Source organism: Eublepharis macularius, chromosome 7, assembly GCF_028583425.1.
Source record: "Eublepharis macularius isolate TG4126 chromosome 7, MPM_Emac_v1.0, whole genome shotgun sequence".
Lineage (NCBI taxonomy): Eukaryota > Metazoa > Chordata > Lepidosauria > Squamata > Eublepharidae > Eublepharis > Eublepharis macularius.
Window position 1 is genome coordinate 97,710,169 of NC_072796.1, and position 27,572 is coordinate 97,737,740.

The window sequence follows — 27,572 nt, forward strand, 5'->3', positions numbered from 1 at the left end:
GTCAAATTTTGGTATTCAGCAGCTGGGTAATATTGAAATAAATGAACTACTGCAAGAGAAATAAACCAGCTGCTCCTATTTCTACTACAAAAAGCTAGCTTAGTAATTTTAAAGGCATTCTAACAAGAATAATATGGTGACATTGGCCATTTCTATCCATTCACACTAGCCCAGTAGTAATATAGGTTGGAGCTCAATGGGGGGGGGGGGGGTGGCTATAAGAAACAAAGTGGCCTTTGATCTAAGTAGCCACCTTGTGCATATTAACTAGCATGTAGCATGCACAGGAGCAAAGTCATTTCGTCAGCCATCTAATCCTTCTGACATGCCTCCCACCCCCGTCAGTGCTATGGAATGGCACCGCTATTGCTACCCAAGGCAGAGAATTAAGGCTAGGCATTCCTTTCCTTCTATTCCCACCAGCACTTCAAATCCCTGCATGGTTTTTCTTGTCATGCTCATGCCAACTGGATTAACTACTGAGCCAGAAAAAGGGAGTGGGGAAACAATACCCATCTGTAAAATTTTGCCAGCACCAGCGTATGATTTTCCCTGGAACTGGAAAGGTTTTAAGATTACCCCGCTTCAGTGACAGCCAGTCAATTCAAGAAGGAAAAGGAAATGGTTTACAGAGACTTTTTTTATTAACAATGTTTAATGAAGTCTTCTGAGGACCTTGGGGGAAAAGACAAAAGAACAGTAAATACAAAGCACTTTCTCAGACTTGTTCATTAGCCACTATTTTGTACAAGTATGGAGATGAAATTAACTCAACAGAGCATTTCTAATGTAAACTGACTCTCAGTATCTCAAACTAGCTGCATAACACAGACCTCAGAGCTTTAACTGCTCTATTTGCACTGCAACCCTTTTACCCCCTGTGTAACATAGGGAATTTTAATACAGGCTTGTGAACATCCACTTGAGAATAAATTACCTCCCAGTGATGTTAAAAAGGTCTCATTCCTTCCTCTTTAAGCTACAGTCATTAACATTTGTAGATAACCAGACCAACAACCATTTCTGGACTATTACCTTTGGAGGGCTTACTTGTAAATCTGTTAAATTTTAAAGTTTTAAATTTTAAGTCTACCTTAACTTAATTCTATAGATTAAGATCCTAAGCAAACTAAAAATACATAAATATGCATTAGGCCATGAAAGCCTGTTTAACCTAAAGAAAAAATGGAAGCAGGGAATGTTCAAACTTGGAAAACAAAGGTGTAACACTGTGCTTGGGCCTACAGCAGTTCCCTTATCATATCCCAGTCTTCCGTCAGAACCTTCCAGGCAATTCCTCACTCATACAAACTCAAGATGAGATATGCTTAGGTTAAATAAAATAAGGGAATTCATCTAAGAAGAATGCAGTAACTCTAAGGCCTGCCTACTTTGAAGGCAGAGCTTGTATTCTAGTCTTTGGAAGCATCACTGACTTGTATATGATACAAACATACAATTTGCCACTTCATCATACCATTAATTCATCCTCCTTATGAGCCTGTTAATCTGGTCTTCCCTGTTTCCTGCATCACCACCTTCTACAAAGTGGGTAGTTTTCTTCTTCATTCCACCCCGTGGAGAGGACATCTTGAATGGCCAGAGGAAGTTGTTTGCTGCTTTGAAGTTTTTGCCAACAGTATAGATTTCATGGATCAGATCTTCCATGCAAATGATGCCATGCTTTTCTAAAATAAAACAAATCAGAAAAATAACATTTCAGTGTACAAGGTGCTTTAACCATTCTCTTTGATTCTCATCACCACCCTGTTAGGCTTGTTTGCGAAGTCCTGCAGTGGATGTCACAGTTAAGGAGGGACTGGAAGCAGGAAAACCAGATTGAAACAGTAACACAATGATCCCAAGAGGAGAATATTAGAAATCTTCTGCCATTTATTTATTTATTTTTAATTTATTTGTAGTCAACCTTTCTCACTGAGATCCAAGGCAGATTACACAGTGCAAGTGAAAATACAATATAATCAACAGCTAAGACATTCGCTGAGCAAAGTACAATAATGAGCAACAGTTAGGTCAGTTAGTGAAAAGAGATAAAATATGGTACAGTAGTAGAAAAATCTGAGAAACAAAAAGCCAAACACCGAGATAAAATCTTTCTGAAACAAAGCTGAATTAATTTTCATGGCATGTTTAGCAATGTGGAAAGCTCCCTAGTAAGCATATGTCTTATATCAGCAGACAGTACCCAACAGAGTAGCATATAGTCCCTGTTGCTACCAATGCATCTTTCTGAGTTACTTCTTATGACACAGCCCTATAAATATGGGTATAAAGCTCTCCTGAATAATTCAGTTTTGCATAGTTTGCAGAAAGCCAGAAGAGAGGGAGTTTTCCTGTCCTCCTCAGGCAGGCCATGCCATCAGGTGGGAGATATTACTGAGAAAGCGCATGTGTGGGCAGCTGTTGATTTTGCCTAACTGCAGGACAGTATCTGCAGAAGGTCTTCTACAGATGAGTGAAGCTGCTGTGGCAGAACATAAGTGGAGAGGCGGTTGTACAGATGTAAGGGGCCTAGGCCACGAAGGGCTTTGAATACAAGTCATAACCTTGAACGGATGGGAAGCCAAGGAGTGACTGTAGAATGGAAGTGATACAGCTGGAGTCTCTGAGTCAACTTTGGGGGGGGGGAGACCTATGCAGACAGCATTATAGTAGTATAGTCTGCTGTGAATCTAGGTGGCCAGATCAGCCATGTCAAGGTAGGGGGCCATCTTCCAGGTTAGTCTAAGTTGGGAGAAGGCCTTGTTTACAGCTGCATTTACTTGCTTCTCTAGCAGCAGCGCTGGATCCAGTATAACCCCTAAGCTCTTAACTGAGTCAGACAGTCAAGCGAACCCCATCTGCCACCATCCAAAATGATGTTATGACAAATCATCCATTAATGATGGTGATGATGATCTCCAGTGAAATATCTCAAGCAGCTGTTGAGAGGCTTGCCATGCAGTGGGGCAGAGATTGTTGCTATTCAAAAACCAGTAATAATGCATGCACATATATAAAATTTCATTATTTCCTGTAAAAAACATGCCCTAACATGACAAAAAATGGGAGTCTCCCACACCCCGACCTAAAAAGCACAGGTCTTTCTGTTTATAACAGTAACAGTGAGCCCTTAGGAATGCCAGAATAAAAACGGATACATAGAATAATGAGTTCTGTAGCATGACCCCTGAACTCCACAGCAATCCTTTTTGTTGCACCCACAGTGTTTTCTGATAGAATAAGGTGTATCCATGCTTGTCACACTGCTTGCTGTGACATTTTGAAGCAGCTCTAGTAAAAAGCTCAGGTTACTATGTAAACAGAACTACAGAGTGAGAACTAGAAACACTGCAAACCAACCAACAGAATGACGGTTAGGAAAGAATTTCCCTTTTTGATGCACAGCACATTTTGGAATAAGCAACAAGCTTACAGATGTATCTATGCATCAAAAGCAACCAGCCAAGAGGACTGCTAAAAAAGTAAGTTGCACTTACTCAGACATCTCTTGATGAGAGAATTGTCAGTCAAAGCAACACGCTGCTTGTTGATCTTGCCATAGCCACGCTTGTAGATCAATTCATGCACAGATTTTAAGTTGGGATAACTGAAACAAAAAGGATATACCTGCAGTGGCTAATACAATCGTATGTCACAAATAATCTTCTGCGTTTTACATTATGAATCTTATGCCAAACACTTCAGTCCACTGGCAATTCAGAACCTGCAATACTGCCAGTATCAGATAAATAACAGCAGGTAAGTCAGATAGAGCTGCAGCTGCCACTTACTTGCCTGCTCTTCCCCTATGGTTGTTGCTTCTAGCAGCTCTCAAGCAGTTATGTAGAAAGAAGAATGCAGCAGTCACTGCAGCTTCCATTTACATGGCAAAGGAGAAGGGGAAGGATAACCACTATTGCTACCTGTGGTGACACTATATAGACAAAGGAGGGAGAAAAGACTTAATCTTTCTAAGGAAATCTAATACTAATAAACACACAGATGGCTGTTATTGCAAAAGGGCAGGTCTTCAATGTTATAGGTTCTTGGTGGCTGTCCAATCATGCCCTACTTGAACAGAAGCCCCATATGAGATCATGAACTTGTGGGGAGAGGGACAGACCCTCAAGAACAGTTCCCTTCTAAGAGCTACCAACAGCAACTGGTGGATTCAAGAATGCACAAGACAGAAAAAGCAGTGATTTCCATGAGATACGCATGAAGACTAATCTCTTCTTTACTTACAAGCAAAACTACAAACAGAATTTTAAACAAGCCTCTTGCAGGATGTTAGCTGGTCAGCCCTGGAATGGGGTATTTATTTAATATATATTTTTAGGTCACACACACCTAAAGTTTACAAGGCAGTTTACATAATAAAAACAAAATAACATTCGATAAATTAAAAACAGGCTTGGTATCTGGCAGACGGTTATGGAGAAGGAGTTCCACACACAAGGCGCCGTATCAGAAAAAGCCCTGTCCTTGGTGGCTACTGATCTTGCCTCCAAAATTGGGGATACACAGAATAGAGCCTTTGATGAAAATATTTGCTGGGACATCTATGTTGGAACACAAGGTGACCCTGACACTGATTTTGAACCATTTAAGAGTTTTAACTCTTAAAAACTAATAATTTAGATTGAGCCATTAAACTAATTGACAACTAGAGGAGTTTTTCAATGTACAATTCATTCCCTGTAAACTATTGCAGTCTGAGCCGATTAAAGCATCTGAACTATCTGTTTTGACATGAACTAAAAAGTTTATCTTATAGCTCTGCCGTTTAAGTTGCTTGCTCCTGAGAGAAGCCAAGTACTTCCTGTTCAGGACCAGAAGGGAGAAACTGTTTGTCATGTATGACATGCATCCATGCCATTGTTGTGTTATATGCCATCACTGTGTTCTGACTTTTATACTGAGAACGATGTAGACAATTCTACCACTGTGCTGCATTTTACACTGCATTTTCTATTATAATACTGTATCTTATGCATTTTATGAGAAGACTCCTGAAGGTGTACAAACTGCTAATAGTAATTGCCAAAAGAGCTGGTAAGGTCTCCCTTATCTCTAAGAAATATGCGCTTTCATTTTTGTACGGCCTTGGCTAAGAGCTTGCAGCTGGGTACTAACATGTATCTGTTTCACAGGAGGGAATATTCCACTGTGTACCTTATCTCAGACTAAACTGCTTTTTGTTCCCATGTAACTTTTTAGGCTTTCGTGCCTAAATGCAAAGGGGCAGGAGAACGTCCCTCTATATCAGTAGTCCTATTGTTTGTCTAATTACTTCTGCCAACTTCTACCTATGAGTGAATACCTGAACTGTATGGATCTCTTAACAAAGTTTTCTTCAACCCACACACCTGCCTGCTTGCTGTGAGGGACTTGGGGATCTAATAGCTAGAGACTGACACCCTAGGACTGACGTCCCTTTTCCCCTCTGTACCCGAAACCCTGGCGTTTGTCTACTGGCATCATGCCGTATGAGGTGGACCCGGAGACCACGGAGCCAGAGGAACTACTTATCAACCTTGACCCCCAACAGGATCCAGGTTCTGAAACTGGAATTTCTGGGAGATCTTCTCAGGAACTGGTACCAACGTCTCATGGTGCACTTGTCCATCTATTAGGATGGGGCAAGGCGCTCCCCATTCTGGGAAAGTTGCACCCCTGCATGTACGTGTCCAAAAAGTTTTCTGAAACTGAACACCATTGGAGTGTATGGGAGAAGGAGGCTTCCGCTGTAAAATTGGCACTCACTACTTGGAGGCACTGGTTAGAGGGGGCCAAGGTGCCATTTGAGGTGTGGACTGATCATAAAAACTTAGAAGCTTCGCACCCCCTGCAAGTTAGGCGCCAAACAGTTGAGGTGGGAGGAATTATTTTCCAAGTTCAACTTCACACTGAAGCACCTTCCCAGCAAATCTAAGTTCCTGGCAGACGCGCTCTCGTGCATGCCCCAACATGAAAGCCAAAGGGAGGAGGTTATTGATACGATGTTCTCACCAGCCCAATTGGGAGCAGCGGTGACTACCCGCAGCCAAGCCGCGCTAAAAAGCATGGCTTGGCTGAGATAAGGGAGAGCTTGCTACCTCCTTTGGCAATATTAGCAGTTTGGACACCCTCAGGAGTCTTCTCACAAAATGCATAAGATACACTATTATAATATAAAATGCAGCGTAAATGCAGCAGACCACAATGGTGGAACTGTCCACATCATTCTCAGTATGAAAGTCAGAATACAGTGATAGCATGTAACACAACAATGGCATGGATGCATGGCACAGAACAAGAAAAAGCAGTGAACAATTTAGTGTATGTACTCATTACCTGAACGAAAGCTATTAAATTCAAGATTCAACTTACCCCCATGCAATGTAGGGTTCAACAATTCTCAGCATGTTAATGGATGCTTTGTTGAGTTTCACAAATGTCCCATTGAAAATTTGCCGCAGGCGAAGAAGCTGCAGTACCTTGCGAACCTTGGGACTAACACCATTAATGCTGAAAAATGCAAAAAAGAGCACATTTTCAGCACATATTCAATTAAGGTTTTAACAATCTACTCAGGTCAAAATCTGTAGAAAAATATTTTATTTCAATCATGTAAAATTAATTGTAATACAGATAACTGGTCTTGCAATAATTAGCACAGTATCAGCAGACTTTTATTCCACCCTCCCCATGGTGGGCTCAGGGTGGATTACAACAAATTAAAAACGCATCATATAATTTATACACCATAAAACAGTAAAAACATTTTAAAACATCCAACAGCACTGCATACAACAGTATAATAACTAGATGGCAGCAGTCAATATATGCCAGGATGGCAGATAGCCGTAACAGACAAGGTTTAGATCTTTCACTTGCAAGTATATTGCATTTATTTATCTTACCCTCTGATCCTGATTACAAATGCCAGTTTGGGTTCAGCAGGTACATAGTAATTGCCAGCTTTGCGGGCCATTCGGGCCATGCGAATCTCACGTCGGTACATCTGCCTGTATTCTTTGTGGTAGGCCTGAGCTCTTTTATAGATGACTTTTCGTTCTTCCTTTCGCAACTGAAATTAGAATGGCAACATGTTAACAGTTTCACCAACCTACCAAACCTTCACACAATGATGTCATTAAAGGTTGCATTTTTTTCACAACAGGAATGGACATAGTTTGTTCGCTATGCTTACAGGCTACCACTCGTATGCACTGAGAACTGAAAGGTTCCTGGAAAGCTTTTCCTCTCACAAATGAAATTAAGCCATTTGTACATGGCATTGACCATCAACTATTTTTTTATAGGCAAAAAATTATTATAGCAATTTACCAGTTTGTGGGGGGAAACTTCAGATTCTCATAGGCTCCTGCATTCACCCAAAATGGCAAACTGAAGTTTAAGTTAAGGCTTCCCAAATCAGGAATATTTCTATAATGTGCCTCACAAGCTTCTGAAGGTGCTCTTTTGAAAGAAATGTTAACTTTTTCTGTTTGGCTGGAAGGAATAAAGTCCTACTTACCCAGGTTTGGGATGGGAAAACTATAGAAAGAATAAAGTTCAGGGTCAGAAGGTCACAGCTCTGGCTAGGGGTAGGTGAAGGCACACGGGACTACCTCTCCCTATATATGCCCCGGACAATGCTCCAATCAGCTGGAAAACATCTGCTGGTGGTCTCTGGCCCCAGGGAGGCTTGGTTGGCTTCAACCAGGGCCAGGGCCTTTTTGGTCCTGGCCTCAACTTGGTGGAACTCTGTCTGAGGACACCCAGGCCGGTCAGGATCTTCTATCATTTCAGCGGGCCTGTAAGACGGAGATGTTCCACCAGGTGTATAGTTGAGGCCGGCATGAGATCCTCACTGAGCCTCCCACCAGTCTCCCACTAAGTGTGGGGTTATACTGTGTCCACCGGCCGGCTGCCCAACATATGGGTTGCAGTACATTATCTGTCCTCTTCCCTCCCCCTGTATGCTGATGGGCAGGAATCTGGAATTGACCCCATCTTGGGACAGTTACTATCTGTCTGTTGATTTTATGATGAACTGTTGTTTTATGAATTGTTTTAATATTTGTATTGTATTTTTATAACTGCTGTACCTCGCCCTGAGCCCGCTTCCGGGAAGGGCGGGTTAGAAATCTAATAAATAATAATAATAAGTATAGGAGTCCCTTCAGTGTGGTGCAACAGGATGACATGAGAAATACTCAAAGGTTTATCAACATCTTACTACTGAAAAAATCACAAACGTATCAATATGAGTGAAAGAAAGTGCTAACGTTAAGGACAAGTAAGATCTAATTCCACAGGGAGCCAGTGTAGCTGTGGCAAGATGGAAGTAATATGTACCCTAGATGGAACTCCAGTGGGAGGCAGAAAGTTCTCTCTATCCACTTTCTACATCTCATGCATAACTTTATAATCTCCATCACTACCACTCCATTGTTTTTTCTCTAAACTGAAAGGAGTTCAACTTCTTGTAACAAAGGCACGCCAACCCCTTAATCATCTTGGTTGCCTTCTTCTGCACTTACTCTGCCCTCTGCAGAATCTCTTTTTGAGGTATGATAACCAGAACCTACACAATATTCCTAATGTGGTCACACCATACACCTATACAAAGGCATTACAGTATTGGTCATTTTAAGACTACATGGAATGTCATAGGTCCCAAGGCTAGCTTCATCAAATCTCACCTTCTTTTTAATCAGCAGCCTCTTCAGACGTTTGGCCTTTATATCAGCAAAAGCCTTCCTTTTTTTCAAAAGGCTTTCTGGAACCGAAGGCACCTTCTTCTTTGCTCTATGTTGTGGAGCAAAAATAAAAGATAACTATGGATAAGTTTCTTCTAACTACTAAAAACATCGTCTTTTCAATTTACCATAGAAAAACTAGTATAATAACAGAAATTACTACTGCATGTTAATTATATCAGTTCTTTCATTAGAATTTATTCTACATTCATGCTTTTACTAAACGGTCATGCTAAGATTAACATAGCCTTAAAAAAAATTCCCTCTTTAGTGAAAATTCTCTGCTGCATTACTAAACTGCAGTCACGCTGCATTAAAATGCTGCCTGTTATACTGGGCTTTTTTAGCCATCACTCAAAGACATGTTGCTGCTATAGTACAATTACAAACATGTGTAACAAATCAGAACCCGAAACCTGTCTAGAGGAATAGTTTAAATCTTGCCCTTGCATCTTAGCAACTAAAACCAAATTATCTGTTTTCTAGAAGGGAAGAAGCTCGGGGGTTTTGTGTATGTATGAAAAGCCAGGAAACATCTTTATCATCCCAGTATATTTCTCCATTAAAATTTGGGGGGGGGGGGAAGCATTATTTCTAAAGCCTGCCGTGCCAAACCTTGTGATTTAAAAGCGTGCTCGGTAAAATAAAGCCAGTTTTTGCGAGCGCAGCACAATTTCAGCCTTCTCCTTGCATTAGTACTATTCTTCATGCCGCCACGGTGCACTAATTCCAGAAGGCAAAGTTGGGCCTAAGCCTCTCCATACAAGCAGCAGGACCAACAGCCAATGTGCCGAGAAAAGTAACCTCACCAGCTTGTGGACCGACAGCTGCCAAGGCCGCTGCCCACTTCCAGTGGGCTCGCCTCGGGCCTTGAAGGAACCCACAGCCCACATCAACCCAGCCACGGCCGCTGCAGTGCAGCAGGGCCACTGCCCAGTTCCCCGCCACAAGAGTCTCATCCAAACTCCCCTTCGAAACACGCCAGCAAATTCTAGGTAAGCCCCTGGACACGCCGCAGTTAAGCCCAAATCACCAAACTGAGGAAAGGGTGAGTCAAATGCCGCGGATGGCAACGGATTATCTTTCGGAAGGAACCGATACTCACTCTTCACCCGCCATGGTCGCAACCGGAAAAGAGAGATATGGCGCATGCGCAGTGAACATAAAGAGTCAGTCACCGTCTCCGAGCAAAGGAGCGCTGAGATGCAGCCCATGCTTTTAGGTCACCAAATCAGTGCCTGCGCAAAACAGCGGAGAGAGTTGGCTAGTTGGGTGCCAAACGCTTGAATTATCGGTCCAGAGGAGTGGTCGTGTTGGCAAGATGCCGGTAAACAGGACCTACAAGACTGACAATACACTCCTAAACAGAGTCGTTCCAGTCTAAATCTATTGATTTCAATGGTCTTAGACTGGAGTAACTCTGTTTAGGATTGGATGGTCTTTTTTCCCGTTTCTGCCGTTGCACACATGCCTCCAGGTTCTGGTCCACAAACTTTTATGCTAGAATAAAACAAAGTAACACAAACGTTCGTGCACCGGAGTCCAGTTTGTCAGGATGCATGGGAGCAGATGCAATAAAAACTTAACTAGTCTTTTAGGTGGCACAAAATTATCACTCGGTTGCAGTCATATACATGCTTACTTGAGAGTAAATCCCATTGAGCTCAGTAGGATTTACTTCTGAGTAAAAGTGTTTAGGATTGCACTGTTACTGTAACTGGAGAATTCTCCAAATGTCTTAGGACATTGAGACAGAAGGATATTTTATGGTTTCAGTTAACGCTTCTGCATAAAATAAATTGTTTTGACATGGTGTTTCAGTCAAATTGGGTTTATTGCATCCTCCTTTTGCACCTCTCCTGCAAGAAGTTCAACCAGGCATAAACGGTACTTCCTTCCTAAAAGTTATTCCACAAAAAATCCTTGAGAGGCTTTTTAAAAAAACAGCGCTGTAGCTCCAGTAAACCTTCATTACTGATTTGAAACCAGATTTCCTCTATCTCCAAAAGCTGGACTTCTTGAAATGTGGAATTTTGAACTATACTAATAATCTGTTCATAATTATTAAAACATGTTTAATGTGATTCTAGAGAAAATTAATTTAAAATTATAACCCAAGTATGAATACAGTCCAATGAACCTATGCATGTTATCTGAAGTTAATTCAGAGTAATTTGGCTTGTTTCTCTTAGTGTGCTTAGAAATGCATGATCGCGTTTAGTGTGTTGTAGCAAAGTAAAACAAAACCACAGCGGCTCCTTAAAGAGTAACATTTATTTCAATATATTGTTCGCCTTTTAAGGTGCCACTGGACTTTTTGTTTTATTAGGCAACCCTGTGAACTGATTCGCAGTATATAAATAAAAGCCCAGTCAGAGGCACATGAAAGACTAACACAATTTATTACAATATAAGCTTTCCTGAATCAGAGTTCATTTCATCAGTTCCATAAAAAGAATTAAACGAAAACTGCAGTCGCGATAAAAACTAGTACATGTGGGAAAGTAAAGGGTTAATTCAAAACTACAATTCCCAGGATGCTTTTTTAAAAAATCTTCCAAGTACAGGGAAAGAACGAAATTTTAAAAAGTGGGCCTCAATACGTTGTGGGACTTGTAGTCTTTCTACGTGGCGGGCACTCAAGATGGCACTGCTATTATGTTCCTACCAGCCGCAGCCGCTATGCATTCTGGAGCATGTAGTCCACTTCTCTTGCCGCTTGGTCTCCCAGGGAGAGCGCAACCGGACACACGCGCATAAACCCAGCTAATTTCATACTACACTGCGTAGCAACGATTTGAACGATGCCTATGAAGGTTTCTAATTTTATACACGCACAACAGCGAACGAAGCTAGCCAAGTCCGTTTCTAACTGCACACTCTTAGGATCGCGTTTAAACCTATACGGTGCTCCACAAAGGCAGGTGGAGGCAACGACACCGCCCATGAAAAGAACAGAATCTTTCCCTAAGCATGTAACGGGGGTCGATGAGTTTTACACGCAAGTAAATTAGATTCGTAGCCCTTTGAAGACCCCGAGTTTAGGCGCCTCCGAAGCATTTCCCGTGTAATCCTAAAAAGAGTTACTTCAGTCTAAGCCTATTAGACTGCAGTAATTCTTTTTAGGATTGCACTGTTCGTCTTTAGGGACAACACAATGCGGCGAAGATGGAGAAAGACGAGAGGATGCCATGGATATCTGGTGCGTCGGAGGTACCAGCGGGCAGCGCGCTTCTTCCAGCCCGATCCTGTTCAGAAGTGCCACTGATTTCAACGGGGTTTGCTCCCCAAGTAAGGGTGAGTTGGACTTGCCCTAAGGAAAGATGAAGGCAAACAAGCCTTTTCGCAACCGTAATCCACATTTTCGGTTCCCCCTAGGATTAAACCACGGTTTAGAATCCGATTTGCGCAAACAAAAAATAAACTCTGGTTTATCCAGCCGCCTGCGTTCAGACGTTGCAACGAACCAGCGTTAGGATGAAGAAAGCAAACTATCTTCAGCCCGGAGATCCGCGCGCTCGACAAAAGGCACCTTCTCGCCGCCTGTTTGCGCCTGACGTCTGAATGCAGCCTCGACGATCCCGGGCTGGGTGGGCCAGGGCAGGGGGCGTTTCGTGGGCTGCTGGAGAGGCTGGGATGGCCTCCCTGCTCCATAAGGGGCGGCGCTGCGGAGTAGGGGGCGGAAATGTGAGGGGGGAAGGCCTCGGCAAGCCAAATGGGCGAGGCGGAGGAGGGCCAGGTCTGGGAAGCCCGGCTGAGGGGTGGGGGCGGGAGACATGGCGGAGGGGGGCCGCGTCCCTCTCGCCGGGGCTATATAGAGCCCCGAGCGGTAGGAACATGCTCACTTTTGAGGGCGAGGTGCTGAGCTTCGGCCCGGCCGCGAGGCGAAAAGGGGCAGGTAGGCAGGCGGGCGTAGGGCGGGAGGCGCGCGGCTCAGGAGCCCCTCAGCTAGGAAGGTGGCCGCGGAGCGCCCCTTTGCTCTCTTGAGAGAGAGACGGACAGGAGGCAGCGGCCGCCCGCAGCCGAGCCCGCTCAAGCGCCCGAGGGGTCTGCGCGCAAACTTGTGCCCGCGGCTGGTTCCACTTGGCGGCCTCCCGGCTGGCTTTAACTCTCCCTGCGAGTCAGAGCGGGCGTTCGGGTCTGCCCTTCCTGCTCGCCTCGGCTGCCTCCCTTCGCTCCCCCTTCCCTGCCCGCAGCCGCCCAGGGTTTCTGGGCACCGGGGAGCAGGAAGCGGCGAACGAAATCCCAGCCAGGTGCCGGCAGGCGGGGAAAGAGGCTTGGCCGCCGGCTAGTGGTGCCTGTTGCCTTCCTCGTTCTTCCGAGCGGGCGCTCCCTTCGCCTCGGGACTGCGCTCCACGCCAGCCGAACGGGGCAGCCGCAGCCATGAACATCATCTTGGAGTTCTTCGTGGTCACCTTCAAGGTCCTCTGGGCGTTCGTGGTAGCTGCGGCCAAGTGGCTCATGCGCCCCAAGGAGAAGAGCGTGGCGGGCCAGGTGTGCCTCATCACCGGCGCCGGTAGCGGGCTGGGCCGCCTCTTCGCCCTGGAGTTCGCCCGCCGTCGGGCGCGCCTGGTGCTGTGGGACATCAACACGCAGAGCAACGAAGAGACGGCGGGCATGGTGCGCCACATCTACCAAGAGCTCGCGGAGGAAGCCGTGGTGGCCGCTCAGAAAGGTACGCCAGGACTCTCTGGGCAGCCCCGCGACCCCCACGTTCTGCGTTAGAAAGAAGTCAAATGAGTGGGCTGAGTTAGCCAGAAGAATAAGGCGTGGGACGCCAGGGCGATCGAAGGCGCCCCCCCCCCTCCTTAAGTACTGGAAGGAAAGCAGTAATTGGGATGACTGAAACTAGGGTGCAGGTTGGCTCTTGAACAGGAACTGCTGCATCTAGGCAATAATCCTAGATAATAATTCACGCTCAAGGTTAGCCTTGCTTCAAGAGCATCAGGGTTTTTTAAAAGCCCAAAATATGATACTGGGAGCTATCTGGGAATAGGATGGAAGTGAACAAGATAGGAGACTTCTGTAAGGGGGGGGGGGAGGCAGATCCTATACAACTTTTTCTGTAACTTTCTCCAGGGTGCTTTTTTACCTGCTGCTTCATCAAAGGTTATGAGTGCAGTCCTAAAGAGAGCTGCCCCCTTCAGTGGACATAGAAGGTTGTAACTCAGTTTAGGATTCTGCTATAGAAGCATTCAGAAGTGTTTCCTGTCCTGAAAGAAAAAAGAAATACAGGGAGAGAATAGTTAAACGCTAAGAATACAAAAAGGTTGTTTTTTTAATGCTTAAGCCTTCGGTGTATTCTCTAGTTTCCACACACAAGATGTTTAGAAAAAGATGTAAATCTCTGCCACAATAAAAGATGACCACGTATTGGGGGAGGGTGTGTGTGCTACCGCTGTTTTTTAAAAATGCTGTGCAAAGACTGAAATTGAAGAAAATAATCGGCTTTGAAATTTTGGTCTGAGGTTGTCAAAAATTTTAAGTTCAATCTGACATCAAGTAGGAACACCAAGAATTTAGGAAACTGAAATAAATATTGGTATGGACCAATATTTCAAGCTCTGGTCTTTTCTCTGTGTGCTTGCTTCTTGCATGTTTGGGGAAAAATTATAACAGCAACCAGTTTTAAATAAACTAGCGGCTGACAAAACAGTAATCACCCTGTAGATAGTGAAATGGGAATACTTTTAAGTGGGAACTTGTGGAGAAATGAAGATTGATGTTTCGGGCTGTACAGTATGATTCATGTGGAAAGGTTGGTTTGGCACATTTATTTAGCGTATTACTCAAACAGGGCCAAGCCGGTTTTTAACTTGCTTCATTGTCCTTAGTTTGGAACTTGTGTACCTTTTTATACATCAAACCATTTAAGATTATTCCAGTTTTTAAACAGTCAGATGGCAGCCCTGTCCATACTTGGGAGAAAACCCCACAAACTGGAACTTACTTTCTAAGTGATCGTACATATGATGAAACAAGCAGCTGTTTCATTTGAAGTGTAATGAGCTAAAAATTCCATGCATGTTGATCTACTCCTTGGTTGAGTTCCTTCTTATATCATTCATTAGATGCCAGTGGTTGTATCCTGTGATTCCTCTGTTAAGTGGATTCCAACCATCTTTTCTACTGGTGAAAAAGAGAGAAGTGGGATCCCTTCGACTACCCAAAAGTGCTATGCGGGGAATCATGGAATGTGCATGAACAAAAGGCACATGCAATAGGGACTGTAGTAAGAAGGTGGGATTAGGTGACAATGAGTAAAAAAAGCTGGTTGGATGCATCCAAATTACTCTCTTCTGCTAAGGCTTTCTTTGATGGAGAAAGGCTTGTCGAAAGGGAATCATAGGACCCAACCCCAATTGTTAATCTCTTTTGTCTGTAACGGATATGAATTAGCACAGCTTCCTTATCCTTTAGAATTTAAGATCAAAAGAATCTCATCAGAATTGGCAAATTATTTATTTATTTATTTATTTATTTATTTATTTATTAACACGCAGAGCAATATTGGTTGCTTGCTATGTTCTGAGCTTAAATCTCAAATGAGTCTCCCCCACCCCTGCATTTTGTTGTCTGTGTTCTTATAAGCAGCTGGGCATGGAGAAGAAGAAGTGCTACCTCACTACAACCTGCAGGTCCATACGTACACTTGTGATGTGAGCAAAAGAGAAAATGTTTACATGACTGCTGAGAGAGTCCGCAAAGAAGTGGGTGAAGTCTCAGTCCTGGTTAATAATGCTGGTGTGGTCTCTGGCCATCATCTCTTGGAATGTCCTGATGAGTTGATTGAGAGGACCATGATGGTGAACTGCCATGCACACTTTTGGGTAAATATTTCATTTACTTCTAATTCCTAGTTTGTCCTTTCCATAACAACAAAATAATTTAATGTAACATCAGTAGTGACGTCCTCTTGTTGTGACTGGATTTGTTTGTATGTTGCAAGAGTTCTACTCTTGTACTTTCTCTTCTTTTACCTTTACTCAGTGACCCTCTGAGCCAGAGAACATTAATCACACTTAGGTAAAAATCAATGGGATAAGTCAGTAGCAGCGAACATATCAGTTGGACTTGAGCATGACAAATTTTCTCTGGATCAGGGCCACTGGGCAGCCAGACATTAATGGTTCTTATTGTATAGGTTATAGATATGTGGTCATCATAACTCAAGCTCAGTGCTATCAACTTTTTATAAATTGCCTGTAAATTGAAAGAACTGTTGGCTCTCCTTGTTAATGACTTCATATTTCTGGCTCTTTAGAGGTTTCAATATAGCATTTAATTGTCACAGAGGAAATGGCAGAGGTGGGGGGTGGGGGATGAGTATACTTTGCCAGATGTAGGCAGCCTGAGCTGCAAGGTTTTTACTATGATGTGGCCTATTTATGTCACTTCAGAAATAAAATAGATTTTTTTTCTTTCAGGGTTGTGAGATTATCTGTATAGGATGGGTTTATATGGGGGTGGGGGTGCAGAGGGGAGAGTTACAAATTTGCACAAAGAACAGGGAATTGACACTTGAGCTCCAGATCATCATGTCAGTGAAGATGAATGTGTCAAAGTATGCTTTAAAAGTCCAGCTTGTTATGAAACTGACTGCAAGAAAGCCTTATTATGAATTTTGTTTAAAGGCAGAGGTACAACTAGCCTAATATTAACAGCAGTTTTGTGGCACTCAAAGTTTTATCACAGCATGAGCCCTTTCCTGGACTAGAACCCACTTCTTCACATGTAATGTGTGGATCTTTACCATGAAGACACTTCGTATAGGAGATACAGAGAAAAAAATAAAGAGCAGAGTCAATGGGCTATGAAATGCAGGAGGTAGAGGGTGAAATGTCATTATATAAATTTTAAATCTAATCAGGAATCATAGAGAAGCCATGCTAAGATAAGTTAGCCCTGTAATGGGTGGAGGTCTTAGGTTTTGCCAAGAGATAATTTCCTCCTCCACAGCACAACATTGAACAGGAATTTAGGATTTCTTACTCCCTACATGTGCTACCATCTTGACAAAACCAAGAAATCCTGACCCATTGCCAGTGCAATCCTAAACAGAATTACACCACTGAAGTCAATGTATTTTTTAAATTTAGATTTCAATTTTACACATTTGTTAATCTTTCAAGTGCCTGAGGATTTCTGTTTATCTTTGCTGCAACAGAATAACACAACTACCACCTTGGGAATTAGCTCAATATTTTTTCTTTTGACTGACAGTGGCCATCCAGTTTCAGCCAGGGCTATTTCCCAGTTCTGCTGCAAAATCCATTTAACTGTAGATGTCTACACATGTAAATCAGCTGCTTACCACTGGATATGACCTTCCACTTGAATATCTGTAGTATTCCTCTTGCTTCAGCATCACTAATATTGTAAGCTACCAGTGTAGACTTCGAGCAAGTATTGCTTTTTTGTTGATCCTTTAGAAACAAAACCTTTAGATCTGTGCTTCATTCTGTGGAACAAGTAAAGAAAGATCTTAAAAATGAAACAGTTTCACCACATATAGATGACAGGAACTTCTATTATCCATTTTATGCTTAAAAAGTTTCTTCTTTAAGGATAAAACGAATTTGTACTTACAAAAGAAGAGGAATTGGTAAATATGTGCTTGTGGCATAATTACAAAGAATGCTTAGAAATTTTGCCACTTATGACATCATTGCTATTAAAATAGGGGAGGAACCTGGGCTGTTCAATGGCTGTTGCCACAGGCACCTAAATTAGCAATTATTTACAAAATGGCATGTTCTACAGAGTCATTTTAAAATCCTAAACGAACAGTGGAAAAACTAAGCTATGTTTTGGAATTTCTTTTGATACTTTTCTAAGACATTTTAAGCTCCTCCTTCCTTTGAAGCACTACTCTGGAGCTGTCACAGTTTATTAATCTTTGGTTTGAACTTGATTGGCTCAAGACTCCTGTTAGATCCATGCAAAGTGAGTCCAGACCTTGTCTTGAAGTCTTGTTGTGTAGTTTCAAATAGTAGTTCCACCCTTAAATGAAGATGTCCCCTTATGAACTCCTTTTGTAATGAAATTCTTTTCTTCTGCAGGCACTTAAGCTGCTCTTTGTCTCCTAGCCCAAAGTAACAAAAGTTACTGGTTGTCCAAATATACATAATTTGTTAACATCCTGTGCTGATTTAGATTACTGTTGGCAGTTTTTGTTTGTTTCATTAGAACAACATATGGGGTATACTTTTTACAAACGCCTGTACATTTTGACACTGTTAAATTGCTAATTAATGTTGTTGTCCAAGCATATCAAAACATTATGGTCAAAATTCCAAATTTTCTCTACTCAGTGCAGAAGTCTCACTGAAAACAGGTGTGGGGGTGAAGGACTGGGACATGAGAACTGCTAATGGTCATTAGATCTGGATCAATATTTTTAAGTCTCATCATTGGGTATCTTGCTCCAACCTAGTTACCTCTATCCCAGTAACTTACACTGTTTCATTTTTTTAAAATGCTTAGTTACATTTTTCCAGGAGCCCTAAAATTTGCAAGGTATCTTTTGCATAGTATGGCAGCTTGCCTTAAGCATTCATGAACTGACACATTTCCCTTACTCTCAGATCAAGAAAATAGTTGCCCTCACTGCCTTGTGGGTTTTGTTTGAACCTCATACGCTTTCATCAACCATGAAAATATTGTTATGGCTAGAAACAAATTTTATTTCAAATGTTTGTTAATTTTTCTAGCAGAGCATATGTTGCTTCCTTTGTAAGCCAATACAAAACTTCAAGCATTAACATATTTATAATGAGCAAACAGAAAGAAATTGGAGTTGTTAGAAGTTTGCTTATAGGCTTTTATAGATATTAACATCAAGGCATTGATGCTCTGTATTGCATAAGTCCACTGTGTTCTGCACTGTGGCTTCTTCAGTCAGCTCATCTCAGTCATATAGTGTCCACTGGTGAGAATGTTAACTTGCTTTGCGCTACAGTCAAACAAAGTGAATTTGTTTTGAGGGATGAGAACAGTTGCCGGGCAGCCTTCTAATATGTGCACCTGAGTTGTTTCCAGTACTACTGACAAGAAGCACTGCCTTTCTTAGGGGAAATGATTCCAGATAATGCACAGCCAAGCATACTGAAGAACCTGCTTACCTTGGATATTTAACAATATTTTCTAAGATAATCCATGCTAGCAAATTGTAGAGTGAAATTGTACAGTGTTTCCTGTTGACTACTTTTTACAAACATATAGCAATACATGCTTGTGAGCAGTATTGTCAATTTGCTCTTTCATTACGCATAGGAACCCAGAGTGATGTTGGTCCAGCAGACTGAAACAGTAGCTGCAGTTCACTCTTAGTGTGGTGGTTGTATCTCTTTAGGTATATACGTGGGTTGCTATATCTTATTATTACAGAACAAGCTTTTTTTAAAAGCAGGATATTTAGAAAGCTGTAAAGAAGTTATCCCCAGTTGTATTCTGATCATATTTACGAGCACTCCATATAGTGGGCACCTTGGTTATCTTGTTGAGCTGACACTCACAAGGTAAGATGTTGCAGCACCACCTAAATCCTGAAGCTGTAGTTTTCTGGCTTGTTTGGACTCAGCAATCTGACTTGACCTTGTTTCGACGGTCTTCTTCCTGGTATAGGTTAAGTAAATAGGTGCAGGAAGGTGGCGCAGAATTTGCCGTATGCAGCCCTGGGCTTATTTGGTGGGCCTCAGTTAGAACTATTGGTCTGAATCCTGTGGAAAGGATCTGCATGTGCAAGGGGGGAGGTGATTTTCATCCTTTGTGGCAGCCTTTCAATGACCCCCTCATGCTGCCCCTTTCCCCTAAGAACAGCAGATCAGGAGGGTGATTCATGCTACAGTGGGGGGGGGGTGGAAGGGGAGTAGAAGAAGTCACACTTCCATGCATGGAAGTTAGACAGGATCCAACCCATTACCTGCAGCTGTGGGCTCTGTATCCTGCTGACAAGATTCTCTGTTTTCTTTAATGTACCTCCAAATATGACTGAAGTACTGCTACTGAAAAAGTCTTTGAAAATCAGGGCACTCCTGCAAAAATATGACACAATGACTCAATACAGACGCGGGACTTTAATTCAAAAACTTGATTTAGCTGGTTAGACATACAGGCTTGTACTCTCCCATTCCTTTTCTATATACATTTCCCCTTTCTTTCCATTGTTCATTTTATCTATTATATAGTATTATGTCTGTGGTGCTACTAATGGTTAATTCTACCCAGACTGTGACCAAAGCCAACCTAGGAGAGAGGAAAGGAGTGCTCAGTCCTCTCTGCACACTCCCAATCTCTTAGCCATCTAACCTGCTATTTTATGGAAACATTTAGGCTGAGCTAAAAATAGCTTTGAAATGTCATGTATACATATGCCATATTTAAACTGCCTTTTTATCCTCTCCAGAACAAACTAAGATAGTACTGGGCAGGATTACTATTAGTAGAGACCTCTTTCTGTATATACAAAAGGGAACCCCTGCATTTTTATACAATTGATAGGGATTGAGAGGTTTGTCCACCTGAGTGCAAGTGTCTAAATATAGACCAAGTGGATTTTAAGCAGAAGGAGTTTGCTTATTAGAACTCTGTCAGTATTTAATGGATGTTTTAATTAACCAGTATGGTTCAAAAAGACAACTCAGTATTTGAAAATTTATTAAGCCTGGTTTTCCCATGAGTACAGTTCTTTCCTCCTCATTCCGTTTCTGCAGATTTTCAGACAGCGTGTATGCTATTCTTACCCCAGATGGCTCATCAAAATGTATTGATTTAATCCTTGACTTAGTTTGAATTGTTAGTTTTATAGTAATGCTAAATTCTGCTTCTACTGTGCAGTTTTCATGTTAAGGCTTGGGACAGAGCAGTAGAACAGGAAAGGCAAACCATGAAAATTTATTAACATAAAAGAATCTCTGGTTTTATTAAAGTAGCAACTCAAGAGTTTTGATAGCTTCTGGCAGAGTGGGTGCCTAATGTTTTCTAAAAGGTGATCAACTGACTGAAATGTAACACAAAAATTGAAGTTCAAGTGCATAACAACTTCTTCCAGTTCACAGGTTGAAAATAAGTTCCTGGAATCAAATTCTGTTGCTTGATTTGGCTTTTGAATCGTCTTCTGCTTTTTAAAAACAAGCTCCTAGCATGCAAGGGGTTGGATATATTCCATGCAAAATCTACACCAACAGAAGGGTATTCTGTAAGTAGGGGTGGGTTTTCTCTGCCTCCCCCTTCCTGCTGCATCTCAAGATGCCTGAAGTGCAAATCTGGGGGAACTGGGAGGAGCAGGGCTGGAGGTTTCCTGTGGGAGTTGCTGAAAATCACCTGGCCTTCTACAGGTGGAAATATCCACTGGATCCAATTCAAGGTGTTGATTGTTAGCAGCCCTGTTCAAAGGACATAATGCTTTGAAGGCATGCATATCACCTTGTTGCCTTATCCCATGTTGAAATGTTGGAAGACTTACTTACTGTCATAAGCTCATTAAATTGTTTTTTTTACTGAGCTGGTCCTGCTATTGCAGGACCAGTTACTTAGTCCTTGCTGGAAGCAGCTCTCTTGCATTTTCCCCAGCTCTGCTACCTGAGACCTTTGTGCTAGAGATGCCAGCAATTGAATCTGGGACCTTCTGCCAGCTCACTGTGGATGGGTTATGGTGATGAGGAAATTTAAGTCTTAGCATGGCTTTATAGAAATCACAATGAAGAACTGTATCACCATAATAATGGGGATTTTTTATTTCCAGTTTATTAGAGCAGGTTCATGTTAGAAACTGGAATACATGCATGTGCACACACATAGTGAATATGTATCTGATAGTGTTAATTATTACATTCACATTGAAGGATTGGAGACTGGATGTAATCTAGTAATTTAATAGCTTTCTGTGTTTTAACAAATATAATACAAAAGCACCCCAGCTTTCTTGATTGTAAGCTTAGCAAGTGGGAATGCTTAAAATGGCAATATAGACATATTGGGCTGGCATTGTTCAAATTGTTGACAGTGTCATCTTAATTAGAGGTGCACCCTTCTAAATCTGTTGAAGTTGATGGGCTTAGAAGGGTGTAACTCTGCTTAGGACCTCATTGTGAATTACGATTTCTTTAATATATCTTGTGTCTGACCAAAGTTGTGTTCAAGTTCTGCAAAATCCTGCAATACTTAATTACTTAATTAAGTAATTAATTAATTACTTAATTAAGTAATTAAGTAATTACTTAATTACTTAAATAATTATGGTCGATGTGACACAGAAGAATGACACAAGCATGATAAATCTAAAGTTTAATTTCTTTACTTCAGTATTTCTATCAAACCATTTACACCACTGGACAGTATTAACCTCTCTAGCAATTAAGTGTAAAAGCTAGAGGCTATTTCCATACCTGAAATGAGTACATTCTGAACCAGTTCTCATCTTATATATCATTGAATAAGATAATATTATGTAATCATTGTAAATTAACACATTTTGTCTCTGAAGGATTGTTTAAATTGTTTGTACAGAACAAGGGGTTGAACACCGTTAATGAAAATGCAGATCTTTGCCACGTTTTTCTTCATCCGGAAGTCCCTTCTAATTTCCAGAAAGTAGATTCCTGGAGTCACGGGACCCATGTAGATTAACAGTTGTGGGGGGTTGGGTGGCTGTGGTAGGAAGGAGAAAGGGAGACAAATTGCATAGTCCACCATCTTCTGTCAGCACAGCTCTACTGATGGAAGAAGGAGGCTTCTTCATCTCCCCTCCTCATTTGGATTCTGCGATCATGGGAATCTATTTTCCAGAGGCCAGAAGGATCTGCTGGGGGGGAGGGGGGAGGGAATGTAGCAAATATCTGCATTACTTCCACTGATGGTAGTTAGGATTCATCCCAGAAGTAGTGGTTAGAATGTCAGACTACAATCTTGGAGGACTCGGCCTGAAAGCTTGCTGGGTGATCTTGAGCCAGTCATACACTCTCAGCCTAACCTACTTCATAGAGTGAGAATACAATGGCAGCAAGGAGAATGATGGAAGCAGCCTTTGGGAAGAAAAGTGAGGTGAAAAATAAGGAGCCTGCGCCTTGGTCACAGTTCATTTAAGAAGACCTGGTTTGGGGCCTAAATTTCTTCACTGCTTGATTCTCTGCTTTTTGCTTTTTTGTAATTCTAAACTTGATTATGTCTAGCTAGAGCTGTCAAAGTCTTCACACACTGAGGAAAACTATTCCAAGACTATTCCAGAAAACTGTGTTCCTGTTCTCTGTATGGAGCAGCTAATAGGATCACCACTGTTCTTTATGTGCCTCTGATATGCTGCTCTGTCTCAGACTGAGATGACACCCCATATATGTTTTTCCATAGCTTTTTTTAAAAAAAGGCTAGAGACTGAGGGGGGTTATCAGCCTTCTGGAGTAATGAGATGCTTAGTTGAAGTGGGGAGGATATGGTGTTCTGTTTAATGCAGAGGCCGCCTATAAAACTTGAGCTTCTTAAAATGAATGTTTAACTTCTACAGTTTCATGTTTCCTGAACATCTGTTATGCCCTGGCTCTCTTATCCTGACTGTATTGGCTTTTCAGGTTTTGACCTGCCTCCTCACCCTTTTGTCTGTCTAGTATGGATTGTAATCCTCCAGGCAGGAACTGTTTCTTCTCTGTTCTCTGCTTACCTATCATGTTTGTACTAACATTAGTAGCAACGTTTATCTGTCTAAACTCTTCTAAGATTAGTCTTCTGGGATTTGTTCAAGAACAACTTGCTACCGTTTTCTATGCATCCAGTTCTGAAAAGGGTAGGCCTACAGATTTGTATGAAACCTAGACCGAGACAAGCAATTGTGCGGACACAAGCAATAATTAACAACAATCATGTTGTATTCTGAGGCTTAAGTGGTATGTTCTAACTTTTATTACATGAAGTTGAAGCTGCTAGAGCATTTATTTAAAACATTTGTCAGATGCCTTTTGACAGTGCAGGAACTCAAGGGGGTTTATAGTACAAATAAAAGCAATCACTTACAAAAAGCAGTTTGAAAGCAATACAGCTTAGGACTGAAAGTAACATTAAAAACAAAGATAAAAATAGTCCTAAATAAAAACTTCTTCAGCCAGTGCAACTGCTGTAATATCAGGATCACATGCTCCCCATAACTGGCCCCAACCAGCAGTCTAGCCACAGCATTCTGCACTGGCTGCAACTTCCAAACCCTCTTCAAGGATAGACACAAATATAGCGCATTGCAGTTGTCCAGCCTAGACGTAATGAAGACATGGGGGCACTGTGACTCGATCTGACTGTGCTAGGAACGTGTAGTTGCCATGCCAGCCAAAGCTGTGCAAAAGCACCCTAAACCCCCACGGCCACCTGTTTTTCCAAAGTGACTGCTGTGTCGAGCAGCACCTGCCTTGACAAGGGAAGTGTAATGATTTTCTTTTTCTAATAATCTTTGTCTTTGGACCATTAATTCATTACATTACCTTAAATGATGCTGGTCCTAAACAGCTTGGTGCGAAGCATGGGAGTGTTCCCAGGCCCTGTGTAATGACAGCATTCCTAGGAGTGATGTCACACCACACCAGAGGAGTTAGCCGTGTTAGTCTGTAGTAGCAAAATCAAAAAGAGTCCAGCAGCACCTTTAAGACTAACCAATTTTATTGTAGCATAAGCTTTCGAGAATCACAGTTCTCTTCGTCAGATGCATGGAGGGCAGAAAGAAACTGGTCAAATATAGGGGAGGAGAGGAGGGATGTAAACAACTCCTTTGATATGGAGATGCAAACAGGTCCTTTTGATACAGGGATCAGTTTGCTTGTGTAAAGGTTCAAAGGAGTTTGCCGTGTTAGTCTGTAGTAGCAAAATCAAAAAGAGTCCAGCAGCACCACCAAGACCATACAATTCCACTGCAGCACAAGCCTTCGATAACCACAGCCCTCCCCGCCAGATGCATCTGACAAAGAGAACTGTGGTCCCCGAAAGCCCACATCAGGTGCCACTGGACTCTCCCTGACCCCGCCTATGTAAAGGAAATCAGTTACCTGTGATAATGAGACCAGGAGCCTGCCAGGAGGCCTGTTCCTCTGTCTTTTCCCCCTGCCAGCCAGCTGAGTTGTGGTGGTGGGTGGAGGATGGGAATGGGGGATCCCCCACCCCCACCAGGGGACCTGGCGGCCCTACTCAGGAGGGCTCTAGTCATAACCAGCACACATACAGACCATCAGGTGTTCTCTGCTTTACCCAGGCTTTTATCTCGAGAAAACCTTCCACTTATGTGTATGTCATCTATACACTGCTGCCTCCCTTACTCCCCCGAAAGGTTTTTGCTGCCACTAAAGGCTTTTTGCCTTAGACCTCTTTAGTTTAACTAGCCATATACGAAGGCTTGTTATAGATGATAGTTGGACAGAATGGTCAGCACATGAGGGTAGTTGTGAGGGGGGAAAGGGATCTATCTTACTTAAAAGTAGAATGTATAGGTTGCAGAGTTTTGAAAAGTGTACTGGTTTCAGAATAGTGCTTAAGCTTGGCAGTTTCAAAATAATTATATCTTCTTAAAGGTATATCCACACAGATCTTCACTAACAGAATAAACTCCTCATCCACACAGTCATAGATTATTTTAAGCCTATCCATGCAGCTTGCTTGACCTTTAGGCGCAGAAACAGTTTGCTTGACTTAGGCAGAATTAGGCTGTCAGGCTTCTACACAGTGTGCTTAATTTAGCCAGAATCCTTTCTCTGAGACACCCAAGACTGCCTTATCCAGAATCTCCTGGCTGGTTAATTTTCTCACAGAAACACACAGGCCATTTTCACACGTCTTTAACCTTCCACAAAACCGCACAAATCTCATGGAATGATGGCGTCTTTATGGCGTGATTTCCCATCATGATCATGTTTCATGGCGCTATTTCTGACATCACGCCATGGAATAGAGTCATGACAGGAAATCTTGCTATGAAGATGCCATTGTTCTGTGAGTTTTGTGCAATTTTGTGGAGGGTTATAGATGTGTGAAAACAGCCACAGTTTGCCTGACTCAACTAGAATAAACACTTTATCTCAGCATACTGACTAAAAACCACAGCTCACTCAGCTACTGGCCAATCAGAGCATGCTCCATTCACTCATCCATTCCCTCCTTCTTTCCTCAGATGCCTGCATTTAAACCTACATCAATATATTAAAAGCCATACATTTAGCAAGCAGAAAATAAAAACAAGTATCTAGATGCAAAAGTTTACAGGAAGTATAACCCCATCCAAAACAGGAGAGACCTCAAGTTCCTTTCTACTAACTCAGACAACCGCTGACTTGACAGACTTCAGTTTCAACTTGCTCACCTTCATCCAGCCCATTGCTGACTCCAAGCACCGAGTCAGAACATCAACAATATCCTTGGAGTTAGATGGGAAAGAAACGTAGAGGTGGGCATCATCTGTATATTGGTGACACCACAAACCAAACCTGATGACCTCTCTCAGTGGCTTCAGATAGATACTAAATATCATAGAGGGTAAGGTTGAACCTTGTGGAACCCCACAGGCCACTGGCCAAGGAGAGAGTAGAAATCCCCCAGCGCTACCTTCTGAGATGGATCTCCCAAGACTTGAACCACCATAACACAGTGCCCCTTAGTCCCTAAGCTAAGAGGCAACTCAGAAAGATACCATGGTCAATGGTATTGAAGACTATGGAGAGGGCTAGCAGGGTCACAGTCCCCCTGTCCAGTTCTTGGTAGGATTGCCAACATCCAGGTGGTAGCTGGAGAGCTCCTGGAATTACAACTGATCTCCATGCTACAAAGATCACTTCCCCTGGATCTCTGCCTGCCTTCAGGCAGAAGGCTAAACTAGAATAGCTAGACCTGGTATGCTAGTATACATGTACACACACACTTTTTTTTAAACTAGTGGACATGTTCAGACACCTGTTTTCTCCATCTGTAGTCTGAAGTAGAAAGGGTAAATTCCAAATGGGAAGCAAGTTATTTATAATGTTTGATTAAAAAAATCTAACATGCTATATTTTTTTAAATAATCAATTTCTACTCATCGTCCTCATTGGATAGGGTGAGCATTAATTTTTCTTTTTTTGACCTATTTCTGTCTTCGTCTTATAAAGTAAGGATACCAATATAGTGTCTGTATATTTTCCTCCTGAGAGAGACAGCACAAATTTTGGGGCAAATTAAAATGTGAAAAAAAAGTTTAGGGGGGAAATATTAAGCACCACTCGCTAGCCTCCTTATGAAGCCTTGGTTCCTATTTTGAAAGTTAAAAAAATCCATTGGAAATCATTCTGCGATTTACATAAAAGAAAATCTCATGTCCACCACACAATGAAGTTGGTTTTCAGGTTCCATCTCTTGAAAATGGACCTAGAATTTACATTCTATTATAGGTGTCAGCTTTATGATAAACTGAGCATGATATTCATTTACCTTATTATTGGTATCCTCTTAAAATGGGTTTCTATGCAAGGCTGAATTAGTGTTTACAATTGTGACTACCCAGAAAAGTGGCACTTTAGCAATATTTGCATATCTTTTAATTTGTATTTCAGATACTCAGGTGAGGTTTTGTATATATTTAAGGAGCAGGCTTAACTTTGACTTTGTTTTATGACTAGAGTTGGGCACAAACCTAAATACGACCCAAAAAACCCCACAAACCAGGCCAGTTTGGGGTTCACAAACCAGGGTTCGTGGAAGCTCCTTTTCACAGAACTTCTACAAACTGTATACTGATTCGTTGGGTCGTATTTACAGGGGCAGTTTAAATGGCCATTTCCACAGGGAAATGGTCATTTAAACTGCCCCTTTAAGGGACTTGCAAGG

At 42.1% G+C, this 27,572-nt stretch overlaps 2 protein-coding genes across 2 annotated transcripts in view; one reads left to right on the plus strand and one right to left on the minus strand.

The window, feature by feature from the left end:
• Positions 1 to 622: 622 nt before the first annotated feature.
• RPL7 (ribosomal protein L7) lies at positions 623 to 9,948 on the minus strand. Its single transcript, XM_054985997.1, has 7 exons — positions 9,859 to 9,948; positions 8,697 to 8,802; positions 6,909 to 7,075; positions 6,376 to 6,513; positions 3,501 to 3,610; positions 1,478 to 1,688; positions 623 to 675 (listed from the first exon to the last, which is right to left on the minus strand). The coding sequence occupies exons 1-6, from the start codon at positions 9,915 to 9,917 to the stop codon at positions 1,480 to 1,482; spliced, it is 789 nt and encodes a 262-aa protein (XP_054841972.1). The 5' UTR covers positions 9,918 to 9,948; the 3' UTR covers positions 623 to 675; positions 1,478 to 1,479.
• A 2,579-nt stretch (positions 9,949 to 12,527) lies between these two features.
• The window catches only part of RDH10 (retinol dehydrogenase 10), a 42,020-nt gene continuing 26,975 nt past the window's right edge, over positions 12,528 to 27,572 (plus strand). The window contains exons 1-2 of the mRNA XM_054985996.1: positions 12,528 to 13,428; positions 15,348 to 15,583. Coding sequence (XP_054841971.1) covers positions 13,137 to 13,428; positions 15,348 to 15,583 — 528 coding nt within the window. The 5' untranslated portion in view covers positions 12,528 to 13,136. The remainder of the gene's footprint in view (positions 13,429 to 15,347; positions 15,584 to 27,572) is intronic.

Bases quoted from the DNA above. Each gene is read 5' to 3' on its own strand.
- RPL7 (XM_054985997.1), bottom strand. From the start codon at position 9,917: ATGTTCACTGCGCATGCGCCATATCTCTCTTTTCCGGTTGCGACCATG. The intron at 7,076-8,696 runs GTGAGATTTGAT...TTCTAATTTCAG, and splicing joins GGCTGCTGATTAAAAAGAAG to TTGCGAAAGGAAGAACGAAA. The intron at 6,514-6,908 runs GTAAGATAAATA...TGCATTTTTCAG, and splicing joins TTTGTAATCAGGATCAGAGG to CATTAATGGTGTTAGTCCCA.